This window comes from Vanessa tameamea, chromosome 25 (genome assembly GCF_037043105.1).
Source record: "Vanessa tameamea isolate UH-Manoa-2023 chromosome 25, ilVanTame1 primary haplotype, whole genome shotgun sequence".
NCBI lineage: Eukaryota > Metazoa > Arthropoda > Insecta > Lepidoptera > Nymphalidae > Vanessa > Vanessa tameamea.
This window is the reverse complement of record NC_087333.1, coordinates 2,134,526-2,146,472: the sequence shown is the minus strand read 5'-3', so window position 1 is coordinate 2,146,472 and position 11,947 is coordinate 2,134,526. Positions and strand designations below refer to the sequence as shown.

The 11,947-nt window shown below is 27.9% G+C and overlaps 2 protein-coding genes across 2 annotated transcripts; one reads left to right on the top strand and one right to left on the bottom strand.

Moving 5' to 3' along the window:
- Positions 1 to 324: 324 nt before the first annotated feature.
- On the top strand, positions 325 to 974 carry LOC113401816 (coiled-coil-helix-coiled-coil-helix domain-containing protein 7). Its single transcript, XM_026641873.2, has 3 exons — positions 325 to 517; positions 591 to 689; positions 819 to 974. The coding sequence occupies exons 1-3, from the start codon at positions 476 to 478 to the stop codon at positions 933 to 935; spliced, it is 258 nt and encodes an 85-aa protein (XP_026497658.1). The 5' UTR covers positions 325 to 475; the 3' UTR covers positions 936 to 974.
- A 4,485-nt stretch (positions 975 to 5,459) lies between these two features.
- LOC113401812 (ethanolaminephosphotransferase 1-like) lies at positions 5,460 to 11,349 on the bottom strand. The gene is made up of 9 exons (XM_026641870.2): positions 11,135 to 11,349; positions 10,678 to 10,746; positions 9,330 to 9,552; positions 8,921 to 9,074; positions 8,263 to 8,371; positions 7,615 to 7,772; positions 7,121 to 7,298; positions 6,309 to 6,485; positions 5,460 to 5,695 (listed from the first exon to the last, which is right to left on the bottom strand). Exons 1-9 carry the CDS (start codon positions 11,189 to 11,191, stop codon positions 5,633 to 5,635), a joined length of 1,188 nt encoding a protein of 395 aa, XP_026497655.1. The 5' UTR covers positions 11,192 to 11,349; the 3' UTR covers positions 5,460 to 5,632.
- Positions 11,350 to 11,947: the final 598 nt, after the last annotated feature.

Sequence of the window (11,947 nt, the reverse complement as noted above, 5' to 3'; positions counted from 1 at the left end):
AAATTCCTATAATAAATAAATTTCGTCTGTTGCGTTTACAAGAGTTATACATAGTACATACATTAATTATCCTTTAGACAAAGTCTTATGACAATGTTTCACCCAATATATGCAATAGCAAATGGCATTACGAACATTTTTAGCAGGTTTAAAGTGAAATGAAATATTATTTCTAACGGTTTTAATCAGACTATATTTAATATCAAATAATAATTTAAAGCTAAACAACTTCGGAATCTTTTTTTTGTTGAAAAATCGGTGTACAACGGTAGCACTAATTGTTATTCCGTCAATTTTCATACTCAGTTTATTTATACTTTTTGATGTTATTATTAATAATTACCTGTTATTTGACAGTTGACAGTTCGGCTTGACAAATAACAATTTATAAAATGTAAACTTCAAAGTCATAAAATGTTTTCAAAGACTGTAAAGTAATATTTCTAAATAAAATAAAAAATATAAAAAAAGAATAATGAAAAACACTGACGCCGAACGTTTGAATCCATGTTTTAAGGTTTGTAGCGTATTTCAAAATTCATTACAATTTTAATATAATTATATAACTATTTTAGTAAATGTTTCTATAGGAGCAGGAGAAATCTTATGAATGCTTGAATAAAAATGGATTTGTTCAAGAAAAATGTGAAGCCTATTTCGATAATTACAACACATGTAAAAAATTCTGGGTATGTAAACTTTTGAAAAAAATTAGCTGTTTTGATAATTTAGCATAAAGGCTACATGAATATTTTTTATTTAAAATCGTCCATCTGAATGATTAAAGCCTAAGGTTCCTTTGAATGTCTTTATTTCAGGGTAAAGTTTTCAAAGATAGAAAAGCGAGAGGTTTGACACCTTATTTACCAGATATTGCAGATAGAGAAAGAATAAAAGGAGAGTATATACAGAAAATAAAAAACAATACAGTGTAATTTGCATAAATATATTACAAAATAGTTAGTACAGTGTGACAGCTAATAATTATTATAAAATGTATGTACACTATTTATATTAAAAAAAAAAAGGTATTGAATATAGATATTTAGAACAAATATATGAACCTATAAAATGCACAAAAGATACTGACCAACTTTAAGTTTTAAAATTGCCTAAACATTAATGAAAATTTACTTAATTATCAATGCACCCTATGACAAGACAGGTAGAACACAGTGCCTAGTGGAACATCACTGGCTATAATGCAATATAATTCTAAATCATTATATACTGTATTCATTATTAATCCTTATACACAGCTAGTTAATTGTGGGACTATTTTTTGGAATGAATATATGCATCATTTATGGTTGTAACAATGACTAATAACAAGCATTGTATATTTATTAATATTTTTTTTACTTTCGATGATATTAGCCTGTAAACAGTGAAAAAATTTAATACATTTAAATATACTTAAACATCAAAGAAAAATAACTGCCAATACAGAAGTACCAGAAAAGAGGTTAGGTACAAGTTCAGATAACATAAGAAACTATATTGCTATGACACATGTAAAACTTTTTTTTTTAAATTAAAGTTGTTATACACCATTAACTACAGATCAAGTCTCAGAAGTTTGGTTTGATGTCATACTAATCTACTGATACAAGAGGATTCATTCACATGCATTATGTAACGCATTTTATTTCAAAGACTGCTTTCTGTTAAAATTGAGCATTAAAATTTATTGTAAATAATCATATTTTATTAAGAAATAAAAATTCTAAACAAATTCAAGGTATTTATTTATTATTATTTTAGCCTAGTTTCATGAAATAAAACGACAAAGATTTATAATATTATATTTTCATGGAGTGTGTTGCGATAAGCAATGACAGTTTTTTGTCCGTGTAAAAGCATTTTTCTAGCTAGCTAATAATTATACTATCACATTTGATCAAGGCAGATTGGGAAGAACATGTTTCATCTCGCTCACTCCAAATTATATGAAATTTCACATTCTTGCTGTAAACGACATTTATTTTTTATTAGTATATTGTTTTGTTCATATCAATTGAATTTGTACAAAGCTTCATTAATTTTTTTCTTAAAAGCTATGTTTTTTTTTTGAGTGTTGCCATAATAGAAATAAATAGTGTAAAAATGTAAACTTCAATTTGTACAAATTCTGTGGAAATGGACTATAGTTACATAAGATGCCTATATTAAACAGATTAATTTATATTTGAAATAGAGAGTACATACCTATTCTAATAAAAATATAAAACAGACCAAGCAAATGTGGCTAAATTCAATCAAATTTGTACAAATGATACATTCTATTTTAGTAAATTGTTGTAGAAGTTGTAATACATTATATATACTAGTTAAAGAATATTTAAGCTTATTCTGATGCTGTTGTTTTAACAAGACAAATAATTCTTATTTTTGCCTATTTATTAGTTTAAAATAATAAAATTGTATGCTGAGGACCAACGATGGACGTAACTATAAATAATAAACACTTAGATATAGAATTAATGTTTTATATGAATTTGATTGAATTTTTGATTTAGAAAACAAATTATATTTCTGGTGGGTTAAAATCAGACTTACTTTAGTGATGAGGTCTGTTTTTACAAATTTATGTAAGATTAATTTAATTCAGAATCGTGACTAGGATCATTAGATAAATAATTGATTATTTTTTATTATATGGCAATGTAGTTATTTTGTTTAAATTACATTTTGAATGGACGATTTTCACTTCATAATGTTTGGGTTCTGAGTCCCTAGTGGCGTTAAAACTCGAATGTTGTACAACATAATATACAGTAAAACGTTATTGAAAAAATAAAAAAAATGCAAACAATTTACAGGATTTTACAGTGTCGCTTTGAAAGTTACAACATGGGTGTGACTCTATTTTACTCTGCCAGAAATTACACTGTTAAAGACAATACTAAGGTATTATATATATATATACATTTATATGCATAATTAAAAAAATATATATTTTATTTACAAAAATTGGATTTTTTGTAGATTACGTCAATGACCTTGGCAGTTCAATTTTAAACTATGTAATACTAGCTGGCAGAATACCATAGATACACGCCATAACAAAAACGAAAAAAGTTATGTTGCTTAATATCGTTCAGTAATATTTAAATTTATATAAATCACATAGCAATGAATGAACGTCACAATTCTTGAAATATAACACAAATATTTAAGAGTATTGCAAGTTAAAATTATAATATTAAAAAAAAAAAAATAATCTCATTGAAATACTTTAAAAGGAATACGCATTATGAAAAAAAAATTGTTCAGATTAAATATTACTCTATAAAAAAGTAGTCATTATCAATATTTTCCAATTGGGTCGTAAGGAAATTCGTGAAACCAAAATAAGTCATATAAAAATAAATTGCTTATATAAAATTAATTTCTTATTATTATTTTAGAAGAAATGTATACAAGTAAAAAAGCGACCGAGCACACTTGCGCGACGATTAAACGTCAGCGTGATATATATGTAAAGCTACAGTCACACTTATGCTCTGATGAGCGCAAGATCAACGCGAATTTGACAAAAATATTGCTAATCTTTGTTTAACCTTACATTCGAGAGTTAGTTTTATTTGAACTCCTGTCAAATTTTTATAGAAATTAGTGTAAATGGAAAAAAAATCACAAAGAAGTGTTAAATTTAGCGTTATGAAATATTCACATTACAATAAGTGTGGACGTAGTTTTACAAATAATTTCACTATAAAACAATTACGCTGGTGTGTTCATTGCTTAAATATGCAAAAAGCATTATTTAATTATATAATTTTGTACACGTTATAATACAAAAGTATTCTTTAAAATATCAAAAATTAGCGATTTTATTAGTCATGTTAATTATAAGTAGTCTTACGTCCATTTTATTGGACGAATATGTCCATTTAATATATTAGTATTTTATAATAACTTACGAGTAATCATTTTACAATAAATGTTGTTATAATAGATAATGCTGAACAACCTCGCGTTTTAGTCCAGATTAAATGACTAACTGAGAATTCAGATAAATCTATATAAATGCAATTAGAATAAGAAAATTGGCTAAGTATTTACTTGCTCGTAACACAGACTCTTATTCTAATCCGACCTTTAAAATAGGGGTTATGTCCTTAGTAGATCACTGCTATTTAGATATACGTATGTCACATATATATATATATATATAGGGTGTTTTATGTTTGTATGATCAACTGCAAGTATTCATTCGAAACATTTACTTAAATTTTAAAATGATTCAGTAATCAATTGCGAACAAAAATTGAACTCTGATAAACGAGTCATCCTATTGTTTTACGAGCACCGACGCTTGTGATGCCAACGGTACCACTCTACACGGCCAGCACGTCTCATTTTCGAAAAGCTTGATAACATTCTGATCGCGAGGCGATTATGCCCGAGTTAAATAATATAGGTTACATAGTACAACCAAATTGAACCTACATAGTAGATCGTTATTATTGCTATAATATATGGGGTATTCCCAATTATATTATCCGTAACACAAGTATTTATATTCCATAATAAAACTTAACTCGATATCCCTTTATATCGCTTAATAGATTATGGATTACAACTATTAATATAAATTAATATTCATCTCTGCGTCTTCAATTAAAATATAAATGCTTGCTCATAGCAATTATTAAAAAATAAACAGTTATCTGTATCATTAAAATAATAAATTATTGGAATAAAATATTGCTAAATATCAATATATGAAAAAACAATACTGAATGATAAAAATCTACGTAAATATAAGTTTCATAATTAATGACAATTTTTTATATACGGTGCATGCACAATTAAATCTGTATATGTTATATAATATATTAAATTAAAGCCGATCAACCGGAGAACCAACACGTGAGTCTGTTATTCAGCTTTGCCTGTTACAATAAATGTTACTTAGCCAATATAAGTTATAAATATAAGCTGCCGTTTATTTAGTATGCGTATTCCCTTCGGAAATTTAATTAAGGTATATTAAACATAAATTAATACAAATATAATTAACGATTAACACACGAAATAATATATTCATTAAATGAATTCATCAAATTATAATAGTAAATTCGGAGACAATGCGTCCTACAAACACATAAACAAAAATGTGTCAATTACTTATTGTACACATTTTTTAAAATATAACATTGATCAATTAACATAGCGCTGAAAAAATAATACAAATAAACACACATAATTTTTTTTTTTAATGACAGAATATAATATTTGTTCATTTAAGAATAAAACCAAAACTTATATTTTTAAAATGAATGCATTTTTTCAGTTATGTCAGTCTGAAGGATGTGTATATATATATATTTATTGATACATGAATGTAATATCAGCGTGACTATGTTGCCATAGTTAATTATGTTTTATTGCATTATCACCATTCTTGTATACCATATTGTCAATGGGATGTTTCTATGCAAAATTTACTAAAGTAAATAAAAAAATATATCATTTCCACAGATTAAAAATAACTGTTTGCAATGACTGCATAAGTTCATCCATTATGTGTATACCCTTACAATGACTTACATACAGTATAAAATGCAATTAACATAAGAAGGCATTCAATGTTATGTTATTAGCACGCATTGTCATCTAAGAGTCAATCTGAACGTTGCTTTATGTGGAAACAGTTTATTCGGAAGTGGTCACACATTTGCCTTACCTGAAAATTGTGTAAAAAAATTAAAACATGGATTGTGTGTATGAAAGTATTATTTGTTCTAAATAATGAGTTAATGTAGTAGAACGTAGCAATAGACTAAGAATTGTACTCAAAAGGTATTATTTTGTATAATAATGCTACAGTTTTAATTTATATATGAACTGTCATTAATTTGGTTCATAACAAATATTGTTATTAGGTTGGTTAATTTGTTGTTTTAATTTTATGAAACCCTTCAGAGTTATTTGACCTTGTAAAATGATGATCGAAAGGTGCTTGAAATAAAGGGTACTTGAATAAGGTATATTTTTATTTAATTTTGAGCACAAGTTTTGCCCAAATTTAACTCTGTGCAATAATCTAACTTTATATAAATGAATTTAAAAAAATCATCTGATACAGTATTTTCTATCACGATGTTATCGTTCACTTAGCTACAACAACATATATATGCTAACATATTTTTTTTAAGTCTCCGAGCCATTAATCATACTTGCAATAATTCTTGACTTTGACCTAACAATAACATCAAAGAACATAATCTAAATAGCGAAAAATTATAGTAAGAACAGAAAAATTTTGATGGTACTTATTTAACATAAAAAATACTCACCACACAAACCCCATAGTGAATATGAGCCGCAATACTCATAGAGATCATAGTGTAAAACATTACTAATTCGTAGTTGGGAAAGATGAGGGACAATATAGTAGCGGCCGACAAAGGCCAGAACAACCAATTAAACATTTCACACCGCTGGTTGCTCATTTGGCTCACTATGAGACGGCACTGAAAATAAAATACACATTGAGCCAACGTTAATGTCAACAGTTCTTAATCAGTTACACATTTAATCGTGAAATTTAGCCTATATTGACGAGATCACTGACATTTGCTAACTTTGTATTCATAAGACTAATAGTTACAGTATAAAATACACAATAGAGCTTTAATACGAATATTAGCGTTTTGGTATTTGCCGGTTATTTTGCTTAGGTATAACCCACTTTCTAGTTCTACTGCAAAACAGCAATACTTTATATTTATAATAAATAACATGCATAACTCACTTCCGTCCAATTTAGACCTCAAAACAGCAAGGTGTTAGCAGTCTGAATTGTGAGCCAGTGTAATTATAGGCACAAAGGGTATAACATGTTTGATCTAAGGACTTTGAATGCAGTGGTTTAAATTTCCTATAGTGTGAGTACCTAATATGTCGATATGTCGAGCAATCTCTACTAATAAATGACAGGAACAGAAACAAATTTGATGAAATTTGGTATGAAGTAAACCAGGTTACGTTTTTTATGCCTAACCTGACAACAAACCTCTAAAATGAGAGTGTTTATGCGTACGACCAAAGTAACAATAATATTTTATTTAATAAAAAATACTAATATATATATAATAAAAATACTTACTGCAACATTACTGAACAGCGTTCCAATGAGTAGGAATAAGGCACGCGGGTCGCAATCCGGCAACCGATCCGACTTGTGGACCCATATCGAGCAAACGACAATCATGCTTAGTAGAGACCACAACGGTCGTATTGCTTCAGTTGTGGAGCGCATTTTTCCTGTCCTTAGTTTATACGATCTGCAAATATTTGTAAATAATAACTAATCGTAAAAAATAAAAATATTAATTATTTAAGTCTCCTAACAGGCTCATAAAAGCATGTTTCAGTAACACCAGTGGTACTGGTTCGGAATGCAATGAATGAATTCTACAGACAAGAACCTAGTAGTTACTCTTATTCACTACCATACAACACATGAGTATGTTCATTACATTTATTGTTTATACTGTATAAATGAATACTAACAGGAAAACTCAGAATATAAGTGAATAAATCAGTATATTACACATTCAGTAGTGTTATCATTAAAGAAATTAAATAAATATCACTTACTGGTATATATTATATAATGAGACAGGTAAATTAGTGAAGACACCTGTAAAGTATATGAGCCACTCGAACGCGTTGGCGAGAGTGTATCCCCTGAATAAATAGCGCTTGTAGAAACCGGTGCCTCTTAAACCCGTCCATAGGAAGACTAATGTTGACATCTGAAGTTATTTATGAAATATTTAACTTTTTTTTAGAAAAATCCTTATTCGGACTACCGCAAAACATAGGATCTAAATTGTTATTTTGTTATACCTGTTCTCATATATGTGGCTCACAGTGGCCACTGAGCCAAATTACAACTATGGTAGTAAGACATCAATTCCTCTTCTTTCTTAGTATTGAATAACAATCTTCCTACATATTATTCTTATGATAAAGTATAATGTTAATTTTTTTTTAACTTGATTAGGGCGCAAAATCTTGACATATATTAAAATAATAACATATATATATATATATTTAAAAAACAAATTGAAATTTATGTTCGAATCGAATTAAGGGATAAGCTAATATTAACAAAATTTTAATACATGCTGTATAAATACAAAACGCTTAAAAATCTTTTCACAAAAATAAGTAAAAAAATATTTTTAGACTATTTAGGTTTTATTATGTGGTTGGATTTTTTTAAGCTTATGTAATACTCACCCACATACTGAAATCGTAACCCCACGGTAGAAATAATACGCCGGTATTGTACTTTTCCCAGTGGCTCAGATAAAAATTGATTAGTAGATTCCACATCACATAATACATTCTGAAAAGAAGGATGAAATTATATCATAATTATTTTTAATTATTGTTAATACCAAATAGAGTTTTTTTTTTAAATTTAAAATGTAACATTCCTATTGAATAATGTAATAAAAAAAAATGTCAGAAAGAAGAAATATCATCACAATTAATTAGGCACTAATTTGCTATGATTATAATTTTTTTTTTTTGTAATATTGGTAAACACACCTAGGCAAATGAAGCCACCTTCTGTTAAGTACCTCCCATAGGTGCTGTAAGAAATATTAACTATTTCTTACATGGCCAATGCACCACTACGTTGGGAACTAAGATGTTATGTGCCTTGTGTCTGTAGTTAGGCTGGCTCACTGACCCTTCAATTCGGAACACAACAATACTAAATATTGCTGTTTGGCAGTACAATATCTGATGACTGGGTGATACCTACCCAGATAGGGTTGCAAATACATTACAATTATAACATAACAAACAAACATAACAATTCTAATAGTTGGTACTAATGTGGATGCCAATGAAACATTTTCTGTGAAATAATAAATGAAGAACTTACCTAATAGGTGGTATAGAGAAGTCTAAACGTCCAAAAATGGAATAAAGACAGGCTGGTATAAAGAAAACTGAATATGAATCAAGTCCATGGTCAAATAATTCACCTAAAGGTCCAGAGGTCTGCGTCCGGCGCGCCTGCTTGCCATCAATACCATCTGAAAATATATGTATCTCTGTAAATATACCTTCCAATTTTTAGGTAGAGAGAGTATTCAAATTGGTTGAATTTGACAATTATAAAGTTATCTCCCAACTTTAAATAAAGAAGTATTTTATTAATGCATTAATCCTAACCAACAACTATTGATGAATAAAATTAATATGAATTTAACTTTATTAATCTATAACTTATATCATAACTTCCAGTTTACTTAAAATAATAAGAAAATATTATAGTTGTGAAGTGTTACCTAGAGTGTAGGCTAAGAAGAGGAATACTGCTAAGATGTACCACAGAGAGTGTGGAATGACTTCCATATGCCCATTCAGGGGTTCTGTAGATGTCTCATTGTGAACTTTAGTGCTAGCAGCCAAATAGTCGTAATCATAGTATGATAGCAGCACAAAGTCAAGTACTGTCAGCATAAACCCAGCAAATGTCAAAACGTTTGGTGCAACCCATCGTGGTATTATCTTTAAGAGAAACAAGGTAACAACGGAATATTTTAATTAGTTTCAAAGACTCATAATTATTTTTTATTTTATTATTATTTATCTTTATTATGGCAGTTTTAAGTAAATAATGGAATATATCAATTAGGTTTATTAAGATCTCCGACAAGAATCGTATAGATATAACTTGTTGGTTAAGTTTATTTAATGATTATCAAGTTCAAAAAAGAATTGATGTTGGTACTTATAAAAATTTACTATTAGACATTAAATGTAAAAGAAAAAATTAAAAAAAAATTAATATATAAGGTTATTATTATTTAATTTACTACATCAACATCTTGTTGAACATTTGAAAACACATATAATATTAATTTGTTTGGCTGGAGGTTTTTTTTTTAAATGCAACACAATGGTACACAGTTATCAACAACCTTATTAAATAAGACACTATCACACAAGTATTAGCCACTCAATTTACTGTTTTATGTATGTCTTCGTATTTTTTGCTCTGAGATAAAAAATTGTATTAATTATAACGTCCTGCTAAAGTAATTTAAAATTACAAAAAAAGTAACAAATACAATGTGACATAATCAAACAGTAGTTTTAATTACCAAATTCAAGGTTAAAGTACTTTGAAGTTATTTGCATTTATGAATGTTTTTTATGACTTATATAAATAAATATATTTATTTTTAAACGGTTATTTAAATTGAGATATAAAAAATTGCCGAATAGAAATGAGCCAATGATTTCGGGTTCAAACCCAGGCAGGCACCACTGAGTTTTCATATGCTTAATTTGTGTTTATAATTCATCTCGTGCTCGGCGGCGAAGGAAAACATTGTGAGGAAACCTACATGTGTCTAATTTCAACAAAATTCTGCCACATGTGTATTCCACCAACCCGCATTGGAGCAGCGTGGTGGAATATGCTCCATACCTTCTCCTTAACGGGAGAAGAGGCCTTAGCCCAGCAGTGGGAAATTTACGGGCTGTTTATGTTATATGTTTTATAAAAAATTGAATTTATAAAAATTGTCAATGGGAAGTACGAATTTTGAAATGTGAAGATAAATATGACAAAATTGTCAGTAGAGAAGTATTTAAACTTTTATATATAAAAATAAGAATGAATCATACCTTTACGACTTTATTCCAAAAAGGGTGCATGACATAAACACTCAGGGGGCTCGTATCTTTTGACATATACTGAAATAAAAAAATATATAAAATTTAAAAATAACTATAAACAGGCAATTATTTATAGATAGTATTCATGGCAATATATAAATTAATTATTCTTAACATTACAAAAAATATAATAAGTACTTTTCGGTTATCAATCATTCAGTAAAAATCTAAAATCAAGTATTTCTCTCCAATAATTGTAATGTTGCATGTTTATTTGAATACATTATATGCAATTCTGTGTTAAAATTATCGGTAAATAATTCCAAATAGTTGAATTTTAATTACTAGTTGCAGAAACTAATTGTAAGTGCAGTGTAATGTTGCGTAAAAAGATCGATTTTTAGGTTATGTCTGAAAATATACACCCATTAATGGCTTCTTTTTTTTTAAAAATAAATTAAATTACCTTGTAATTGTCGAAGCCCTCGAGATGTTCCCGGCTGAGATATTTATATTGAAACATTTTTACGGCTTTATAACTTACGATAATTATGCGGATAAAGTAACTATTCTATTTTTAAATACTTATGACTAATTGAATATATTTATTGTATTTCATGTTTTCACTTTGTACAGCCTAAATTGTTTGGAGATATTTGTTAAAATAGGATAAAAATAAATATTGCATCACATAATTTTATCAACTGTAGATTTTTAGATTTCACAGTATTGCCTAATTCAATAATTCCATAAAGACTAATAGGGTATTTTCAGTAGTGAAAAATAAATGATGAAATTTGATAAAAATTAAAATATATGTAGTAATACACTTAAATATTTTGATATTGAGTCATAAAAGCGCATTATTAATTTATTATATTAAAATTAAAAGTTGTAATTTTTAGCCGCCATTGTGTGGCGTCAGATAACCAAAAACTGTCATTTCAATATCATCTGGCACTTTGTTAAACAACTTTTCTGGAGTTTTAATGCTAGTATTTGTACATAACACTCCAATGATAGCGATTGTAATTCATTATTTTCCCAAAGAATACCAAATATTTATAGTATGTACGACCGGTACTCATCAACGTTAACAGCTATAAATCGTTGAATGAGTATCGGTCGTACATACACGACTTTTGTTTTTAACAATCTGACGTCATCAAAATGACTGAAAATGTTTTTGGGGGAATAAAAAAAGGTTTAAAATTTAATTTAATTTTATGGCAAGAAAGCGTGTTTATTTTGCCGAAATATATATTTTTGTGACTTTTAT

Excerpts from the sequence above, each read along its gene's own strand:
- LOC113401816 (XM_026641873.2), top strand. The coding sequence starts at position 476 with ATGAAAAACACTGACGCCGAACGTTTGAATCCATGTTTTAAG. Across the intron at positions 518-590 it reads GTTTGAATCCATGTTTTAAG|GAGCAGGAGAAATCTTATGA; the intron begins GTTTGTAGCGTA and ends ATGTTTCTATAG. Across the intron at positions 690-818 it reads ACACATGTAAAAAATTCTGG|GGTAAAGTTTTCAAAGATAG; the intron begins GTATGTAAACTT and ends TCTTTATTTCAG.
- LOC113401812 (XM_026641870.2), bottom strand. The coding sequence starts at position 11,191 with ATGTTTCAATATAAATATCTCAGCCGGGAACATCTCGAGGGCTTCGAC. Across the intron at positions 9,553-10,677 it reads TTTGGAATAAAGTCGTAAAG|ATAATACCACGATGGGTTGC; the intron begins GTATGATTCATT and ends TTTCTCTTAAAG. Across the intron at positions 6,486-7,120 it reads CGCTGTTCAGTAATGTTGCA|TGCCGTCTCATAGTGAGCCA; the intron begins GTAAGTATTTTT and ends TTTTATTTTCAG.